Genomic DNA, 9,648 nt, shown 5'->3' with positions numbered 1-9,648 from the left:
TCGAATTTAATTTATTTAATTTACTATATATATATATATTGTATAATAATAATAATATGTTATATAAGTAATGAATTGAATCAGATATATATGTTGTATTAATAATTGATTCGATATTTACATGTATTTAGTATAAATCAAGTTAAATTAATTCGATTTATATAAAGATATAGATAAAATAGATGTGTAATTAAATTGTATTCAGAACATCTTTATAATTTTGAGCCTTATTTATTTGATTCATATAAATGATTCTATGATTTACTAACTATTGTATATTGCAAACAAACTATATATAGATTTTATATGTAATACACAATAGTTGGTTGACGTTTAGTTAAAGGTTAAAAAATTTATTCTAAAAAATTATATTTTAAAAATACTATATATTTTAAAAAAAATATTATAAATTTAGTGTTATAAATGATTGAAATTATTTTCAATATTCTCAATAATACGTAAAACTCTTTGACAAAAAATCATAATAATTGAGATAGAATAATAATTACATATCCTAATTTTTATTCTTTTGATAACATGAAAATATCAAATATCCACTTTTATAGATGAGAAATTTTCTATTTTAAGACAGAAAAAATTCCAAAATAAGGTTTGTTTTAGTCATTTATTCCAAAATATACATTTTGCATTATCTTGTAGCCGACGTTTATCTTTGAAATATGGAGAAAATATCACTTTCGATATTATTTACCAATTTTGTTATTTAGAATTAATAAATTAGCAATGTTATATGATGAATAAAAATTAGAATTATTCTCCACATATAAGTGTTTTTGTTATACAAGTTTTACAAGTCCACATACTCACTTATGGTTAAAGCGCGCCTCTTTTGGCATGTCTGGTCCACGCACTTTTTAATAAATTTTTCAATTAACGCGCGAATATATAACTTCCTTTTTAGAAAGGATCTTTTCTCTTTTACGAATTTCTTCTGCATTTTCTTGCCTTTTCTCTGCGATCTCTTTCGTGCGTTTTTCTCTGCGTTCTCTTTGTTCGTTTTTCTCGATTTTCATTGTTTCTCAAATCAAGCTCTGAAATCGTTTTGAAGATAATGAATGATTCAACTTCAGATTGTCAGTTGAACTAGAGCGAAGTGGATTTTGAATTTGAATCCAATGAAGTTCCTGAGGTGTGGTTTGATTTCAGTTAATATTTTTGTTAGTAGTTTATGATTGTGGAGCTGAATAATGTTGTGAACCTTGCCTATGAAATTTGCTGTTCATTGTTTGAATTGAATGTAATATACTAGTTCTAATGAATTTTCTGTATTTTATATCAGTCTTTCGGGTGTAAATGAGAACTATTTGGGTGTACAGTGGGAAAGTTTGGGTGTATTGACATGTTCGGACTTTCCATTTGACTTAGGGTGAATTGTCTTATTGTTTTAGTTGAATTGGTTTAGTTTCTGTTTGATGATGATTCCTAAATCTGATTTTTGTTATTTTTTATGATGGTTTTATATTTGTATTTGTATTCTATAGTTTATGCTTGTTTTAATATGGTGTATTGTAGACTATTTTGGGTGTATTTTGTAGTTCCTCTGTGATGTAGATGAGCAGTTTGTTCCCAAGGTTGGAATGACTTTTAACATCCTTGGAGATGCTGCAAAATTCTACAAGGATTATTCGAAAGCTGCAGGTTTTTCTACAAGAGTTCGGAGCAAAAATAAGAAGGAAAATGAAATTAAGAATCAATTGATTACATGTCGCAGAGAGGAAAAATGGAAATCGAAAATATCTCTGACGGAGAAGATAAACCCCTCAACAGGATTAAATTGTCCCGCAAGAATTTATATACACATATTGAAGGACATCGGTATTTGGATCATTTCCAAGGCCGTGTTGCATCATTCACATCCTTGCTGTGTAAATCAAGCAGAGATGCTTAAACAGGATAGGGAACCAAGCATGCCCGTGCGTCGTACAATAGAGAATAACAAGAAAGTCGGAATCAAACCAAGCAAAACTTACCAATCATTTGTGTCAATAGCCGCGGGTCACCACGAGTTAAATTTTATCGAAAAAAGATGTGAGAAATTACATCACGAGAGAAGTGCAGAATATTTCGGAACTAGATGATGCAAAAGAATTCGGAAAATACTTATTAAGAATAAAAGAGAAGAATAAGAATTTCTTTTTCGAGCTCAAACTCGAGGACGATCAGTTAATTAAGCTTGTTTTTTAGGCAGAAATGGAGCAGGGTTGCCTGTGAGTATTTCGGAGATGTTATTATATTCGACACCACCTACAATACAAACAAGTAATATGCTGTTATGGTTTATGATGTTGAATTAATGTTGTTCTATAAATCTGTAGCAGAGGTATATATTGGATGTTTTTGGGTGTAAACAATGATTATTTGAGTGTATTTAACGACTTCAATTCTATTTTGTCGTAATCTGTTTCAGGTATAATCTGGTTTTTGGTTCTTTTGTCGGGGTAAATCACCACGGTGAGTCAACACTTCTGGGATGCACTTTGATGAAAAACGAAGATATTCAATCATTCAAACGGTTATTTGAATATTGGCTTCGTTGCATGGGAGAAAATATTCCGAAAGGGATTCTCACCGATCAATGCGCATCGATACAAAGGGCTATCGAGGCTTGTATGCCCACAACAATTCACCGTTGGTGTATTTGGCACATCATGAAAAAGATTCCAAGCAAATTAAACGTCTACAAGAGCCATCTAGAAATCGAACAAGACATAAGCCATGTTGTTTGGTAACTCGTTATTTCATACTCAGCCTTCATTTCCCCCAATTTTTGAGTTTTGAGAAGGAATGTTGAATTTCTTTTATTTTTGATGTTTTAGGATCCAATTAGCTTGAGAAAAATGTTCACTCATACAATATTCAAATTCAAATTCACATAAGTAAGAGTGAACGTTTTTCTCAAGTTAATTGGATCCTAAAACATCAAAAATAAAAGAAATTCAACATTCCTTCTCAAAACTCGAAAATTGGGGGAAATGAAGGCTGAGTATGAAATAACGAGTTACCTATAAAATTTTTTTGGTAGAAACATAGAGCTCGACGCGATGAACGCGTGGCCGCAAACGGTACGGCGATTGAAGCTTAGACGGAGAAGTTACGGGAGTTGAAAATTTACCGTAAGTTTACAGGGTGTTTCGTTCCTCTCCTCCTTGGAAATGCTTTCAGCTTCGTGCTGCTGAAAATGAGGGAGAAGGCACTGTTGGGTTCACTTAAAAGGGCTGGTCCGGTTGGAACGATAGCCCGGTTCGGGTCCGGTTCAACCGGTTTGGCCCATTTGGTTTAATTTTGGAACGTTTCCTTCGAAATTAATGTCAAAATTCTCGTTTCGATGAGTTCTATCCTAATTTAATATAATATTCACATTTCTAATCCTCCTTATTAAAAACTAATTTATTGACTAATTATTTACTAATTTAACCGGGGTTTACAGCTATATACACCCAAATATGAGTTCACTTAAAATATAGTACAAAGTTTATATGTATACAAACTCACTTCAAAACATGCAAACATGCACAAAAATAAATGAAAAAATACATTAAACCATTCACTAAAAGTACGTAAAACAGTATAACCGACTTGAACAATTTCACCAGAAGGGTAATATCTACTTTAAACAAAGAATATATAATGAATCTACTTAATAAAAGAGAAAGACGACGATATAATGCTTCGCCTTCGAAATCAGAACGAGAAACCTGTAAAACCTAAAAGATTAGTGAAACAGTACCTTGAATAATATTTCTTCTTTCTTTTCGGTGTTTTTTTTATGGCAATTTTGATGTTTGCTTGTTGATTTCGTCGAGTGTTGATCAAGGAAGAAGAAGAAGAGTCGTTCATAATGGTGAGTAGCGCGCTTTGAAAACGGTTGAGTAATGCGCGTGTTTTTTTTTTTGTTTACCCAAACGGTATCCCCCAACCCGACAGGTTAAGGACTAATCCGTCGCGGATCTGAGCTCCATTTAAGGGTTGTCGCTGCCCAATGGGTTGCTGCATGCACAAGGCGGAATTCGAACTCTTGACACTTGCTTAAGCGGACGAGTAATGCGCGTGTTTAACACGCTTGAGTTGGGTGAGAGTAGTTTTTGTTGGGTTTGGCCCAACTTAGCCTGTAAGTCAAAAAGGCTTGTATTTATAGCATAACTGTAAAAATTATCATTTTTGTCCAACATTTAGGCAATAATAATTTATACCCATATTTACAGAAGTTTTATCACAAGAAATATATAGTTTATACTTATATTAACCGAAATTTTATATACATAAATTAATACAGTTTGTATTTAGAATTTAAATATATAAATCAATAAAATTTATTTATTAAAAAAAATTATTATTTATGCTGGTTAAATATGACAAAAATTACTAAAAATTATTTGTCCAAGCATTTTTTTTGGATAAATTTTCAAAACTAATAAGTAAAACATGTGGCAGTTACCACTTGTATCTCTTACCAAATATTTTTTTATTTTTTTTTTCTTTGAAAATGTATAACGTTTTCTCTTAAAATTTATATATACAGTAACTAAATATCAAAAGTATTTAAAATTAACATATTCAATACACACAAATATTCAATTATTATTATTTTTTTATTAATTTTTCAAAGACAACACCAAAAAATATATATTTTAAAGAAAGAGATTATGTAGAAATCACCTTATTATGAAGTTACTAGCCGAAAATTTAGCCTTCTTAACCATATGGAGTGAAGTATCATATGAATCAAATCAAATGGCCTTGCAGGCCTATTTATCACAAAATGCTTTCTAACCCTCCTCACACTAAAATACAACTCCATATACTTATCCTGTGTTACATTTTGCAAAATAGTCTTAATTTCCGGTATTCTCCCAACTTCAATTTGCATGGAGAATTTATTCCAATTAAGGACATCACTGAAGGGCAGAGAGTAATTATCACAAATTATAACTGGAACACACCCTGCATAAATTGCTTCCACAACCCTAGGACTTGCAACTTCATATCCACTAGGGCACAAGCAAAACTTGCTTAGGCCCATCAACTTTGTGTAGTCTTGGCCCTTTTCAAGGTACTCATGGACTTGGACTTCTTTGTCCTTGTTCTTCCAACGCTTGAGCAGCCTTTTTCTAATGAAACCGTGCGCCCCACCTGCGAAGAAGGCTAGTATTGTCCTTTTAGCGGGGTGTTGGGCCGTGTTTGGTGGGCCTAGCTTTCCAACTGGCAGGTACACTTCGGGGATGGACACGTCTCTGTTGGGCAGAAAGCCTTCTGAGGTGTTGGCATTGCATAGTACCCTCATAAAGTTCTTGAAGAGTTGGGGATTCGCATATGAAATTCTGGGACCCTGTTCCATGAATACAAGTACAGTTATCTTTACATGAACATAATATTTAAATAGGCTAATTTTTCTTTTATTATGAAAATAAAAGTGGGAATATATTTTTATATCGGTTTCGCTACATTATTAATAACATATCTGTCAATTTCTGCTAACTTTTATTTATAATTGTATTTTATAGAAGTGTATTTGTGGATATGTCTAATAAAAATGTCTTTTTTATAATTGTGTTTAATAGAAGTGTCTTTGTAGATATATTTTCTGGATGTGTCTCTTTATATATGTATTTAAAATATATTAATTACTAGACACATCTACGAACACACTTCCATGAAACACAAATATAAATAAGAGTTAGCAGAAGTTGGCGGATAATATGTTGGTACCCTATACTTTTCCTTTTTATATTGTATTTTTTGGTGTTTTTAAAACGATAGAAAATACACAAATTGGATGATCCGATTTCTGTACTTAAATTTTTTAATTTTTTTAATACAAATCGGATGATCCGATTTTTGTACCTCAAATTTTTTATTTTTTTAACACAAATCGAACGGTCCGATTTGTGTACCTTTAGAAATTGAACGGTTTGATTTTTGTACCTCTAATAAATCAGACGATTCAATTTTTATATCTTTAATAAATCGAAAGGTCTAATTACTGCTTCTCTAGTTAAACGATTTCACAATTGAATATAACACCTAACAATCTACATTTTAAAAAAATACTACTACCACTTCAATATTAAAAATAAAAAGTTCATTTAAAAACGGTATGAAAACAAATTAACTGCACGAGTCTTTTCTATAAAAGAAGATACGCACCCAATCATGGCATGAAATGAGAAAGTGGTCAGCACCTGTGCTTCTGTTCCAAAAAGGGTACTTGGTTGCAACAACAGAAATGTAATCCTCCACCAGACGCTGTAGGCGCTCAGGGTCATAGTCATATCTCGACCTTCTTGGCTTGTAAACATACCGAATCACCTTTGATATGCTCAACGGAATTAAGAATACATGGGCATGTTCTGGATTGTTAGCAATGAAGTGGCTCTTCTTGTTCTCTATTTCATCAATGAATTGTCCCTCAATCGCGTATTTGTTGTTAACAGGTCCATCATGCACCAATGGTTGTTCTCCTTCCTTGTACACCCACACTTTGAACCTCTTCTTCATCTCATTCTGACTCCTGTTCCATTCTTACATTACATTAGTTATGTGATTATACCAACACAGTTGTTAGTCAATTAGTTATGTTGTGTACACAAAAAATCAACCACTAAATCTAACATTTATATAGAATATAAAACTTGTTTGGGTGAGATCTTTTGTCGAGTTATCATATTTTAAAAAATCTTATGAAAAAGTAAAAATTTTAAATTTGGATATTTTATGTAAAAAAAAAATCTTTTTATTTATCAATTATATTTAAGTATAACAATATAAAAATACTTTTTGTTTATTTATTATATGAAAATCTTTTTTTTAAAAAAAAAATCTTTTAAAAAATTGTAAATTACAACTTTTCAAAAAAAATATTTCTTTTTTATTTTTTATTAAAATAATGACATCCAAACAAACACATATTAAAATACAACTTACACGTGGGTGCACATTTTTGTTTAACCATTTATGGGTATGCAAAGAGAAGTTACTTAAAACAGATAAAAAATAGTATGCAACTTACTGGTGAAAAGCGCGAGGATTCAAGTAAATGGATCCTTTTGGTTTTGTGTGGTTGCTGGACCTAATAGCTTCAAGAATGGAGGCTCGTGCCCGTGCCAAACCACCTTCAATTCTCTCCAAACTAGTGATCCTTGTATGAACTAGTGAATCATTATTTGCAGCGGTGGAGAGAATTTCTTTTGGATGTTGGTTGCCTCTGGTGCTAGAAGAAGGTGGGAAGGGAGAATCTGAGTGAATTCTATGAATCATACGGTGTTGTTCTTCATTTGAGGGAGTGAAGAAAACAAGGGAGAAATTGAGGAGTAACACTAACAACAACAACAACAAACATATTTGGGATTTCAATCCTTTCAATTTCATTGCTTTCCTTCACTCTGCCACTCATATCACATGCCTTAGCCTCTTTAATTTTGTTTATCAATTAGTGATTGATTGGTTGGTTACAACATCACATCAGACAAAAGAAACCGTAATATATATAACCTTATCTTATCTCAAGAAAGATAAAGATCTAATTTTCATTTTATTATACTAGTGATTCCACTTTTCATATTTCTAATGAAATAAATGAGTTTGTGACAATAGAAATAGAAGCAAACAAAGTAAGGAATAAATAGGGTGGCATCAGCCATGGGCCACCAAAGCTATATGGTCATGTGAACTTGTCCTCCTCTTGTATTTATTTCTTACAAGAATTTACTAAGTTTGGGAAAAGACAAGCTTCGATTAAGAAACGCCAACCAATTCATACTTATTGTGCCAGGTAGCAAGTAGGAAGACCCTATTATTTATTGAAACTTTTCACGAACTTGGACATGCTTATCAAGGCTATGAATAATTCACTTCAATAAGCCCACACCTTCAACCTCTTCACCATCTCCATGTGCCTCTTATATATATTTATCAAAAATATTATTTGTATATTAAAATCAACCACTAAAATTAATTATTTATTTGTATATAAATATATGTGTAATTTAATTTATTTTTAATGACTGATCTTGATATCCACGTAAATAAAATAAGTAGTGACATTTATTTGAATCATGTGGATAAATGTTGAAACTTTTGACTTTGCATTAGAAGAGTTACGTATTTCCTTCCGTTAAAATTACTTATTGATTGTGCCTTTTTCTTTGACTCATGAATTAAGAGTAGTTTATTACTTTATTTGCTCATATTTTTTATGAGATTTCGGTGAAATTTAGGTATAGTCGATTTTTCGTGAAGTTGATAGCTGAAAATCGTCAAATAAAAATTTAGTCAACTCAATTAAATCATCTAACAGCTCTCAGTTATCAACTTCACAGAAAATCGACTGCGAGTTGCCACCATGAGACTTCTTATGAGTCAATATATCCTAGTTCGATCCGATGCATCAGCTTGTGAATCTTTTCATTCATTTTTTTTTATTTTGCCCCTTTTCACATAATGTGTTGCCTTAAAAAAAATGTTCTGCCGTATAAACTTTGTTTTTTTTTTATTGTATGCTCTCTTCAAAGTGTTTTTTTCTCACAAATTTAAATATTAGTGTAAGTTGATTTTAATTTCAACTTCAAAAATATTATGCTATTTATTTACTATTATAATCCATGGTAACAGATAAATGAAAAAAGAATTGAATTTTACTAATGGTGAAATTTAAATTTATATTAGAGATATACACTATATATAGGATAATAATTATAATAAAAAAACTAATATATTATTATGATAACTAACAACAGAGAATACTCACATCTATCTCTAATTAAGTAACTAATATCTCTAAAATTTACTCTAATTGGTTGGTAATTAAATGATCGGACTAATATTTTAGTTTACATAATATTTTAGCTTAGAAGAAGCTTAAATTTGCCTATAATCATTGGCATCTGAATATCATTGTTCAAAACTTAAAATTTTTACCTATATAATCGTTATTATGTACAAAAATTGTGTTCAGATATGAATTATTAATAAGTATTATTCACCCCAATAAAAAAAAATATGTTCTATTTTACCAAAAAAAATATTCTATTGATATTTTGAAAAAAAAAACTTAAAATATTTTATTAATTAAATATAACAAGCTAGATACAATTTTAAAATTGTATTACTTAGAATACTTTTTCTTTTTAAATCTTTAAATGATTGATAGTTAATATTTTTATATAATAATTTATTAATTTGTAAACAAAAATAATTTCAATAGTTAATTTCACCTTTACATGATAATAAATTTATCTATTTATTTTTTTATAAATTTAGTTAAAATATACTCCAAAAATTACCAATTGAAGAAAAAATATTAAAAAATTACAAATTAATATTAACTANTTATAAAATAAATTAAGTATACTCATTCTTAATTTAAGAGATCGTTGGTTCAGTCTCTTTTCCTATAAAAAATTAAGAATTTGGATCCTTTACATTTTAAATTTGTATTTTAGAGAGTAAAGTGTGATCTTTTACTCTTGAATGATTTCTCTCTCATATTTATTTTTGGTCCCATCTATAAAATAAATGATAAAAGATCACACTTTACTCTCTAAAATGAAATTCAAACTTTAGAGAATCAAAATAAAAAAATTAAGTATACTAATACGACACTTAAACCAGTAATTGTGGAAGATAGATGGG

The 9,648-nt window shown here is 30.2% G+C and overlaps 1 protein-coding gene across 1 annotated transcript; it reads right to left on the bottom strand.

Annotated features, from left to right (window-relative positions):
* Positions 1-4,664: 4,664 nt before the first annotated feature.
* LOC107461898 (xylogalacturonan beta-1,3-xylosyltransferase) lies at positions 4,665-7,512 on the bottom strand. The gene is made up of 3 exons (XM_016080462.3): positions 7,028-7,512; positions 6,166-6,529; positions 4,665-5,347 (listed from the first exon to the last, which is right to left on the bottom strand). Exons 1-3 carry the CDS (start codon positions 7,384-7,386, stop codon positions 4,682-4,684), a joined length of 1,389 nt encoding a protein of 462 aa, XP_015935948.1. The 5' UTR covers positions 7,387-7,512; the 3' UTR covers positions 4,665-4,681.
* Positions 7,513-9,648: the final 2,136 nt, after the last annotated feature.

This window comes from Arachis duranensis, chromosome 1 (genome assembly GCF_000817695.3).
Source record: "Arachis duranensis cultivar V14167 chromosome 1, aradu.V14167.gnm2.J7QH, whole genome shotgun sequence".
NCBI lineage: Eukaryota > Viridiplantae > Streptophyta > Magnoliopsida > Fabales > Fabaceae > Arachis > Arachis duranensis.
This window is presented reverse-complemented; position numbering and strand designations above follow the sequence as displayed.

What these genes read in the sequence shown, in the direction of transcription:
- LOC107461898 (XM_016080462.3), bottom strand. Translation starts at nt 7,386, where the DNA reads ATGAAATTGAAAGGATTGAAATCCCAAATATGTTTGTTGTTGTTGTTG. An exon ending in AATCCTCGCGCTTTTCACCA is followed by an intron (nt 6,530 to 7,027) that starts GTAAGTTGCATA and finishes AGAATGGAACAG; the next exon opens with GAGTCAGAATGAGATGAAGA. An exon ending in TCATTTCATGCCATGATTGG is followed by an intron (nt 5,348 to 6,165) that starts GTGCGTATCTTC and finishes TTCATGGAACAG; the next exon opens with GGTCCCAGAATTTCATATGC.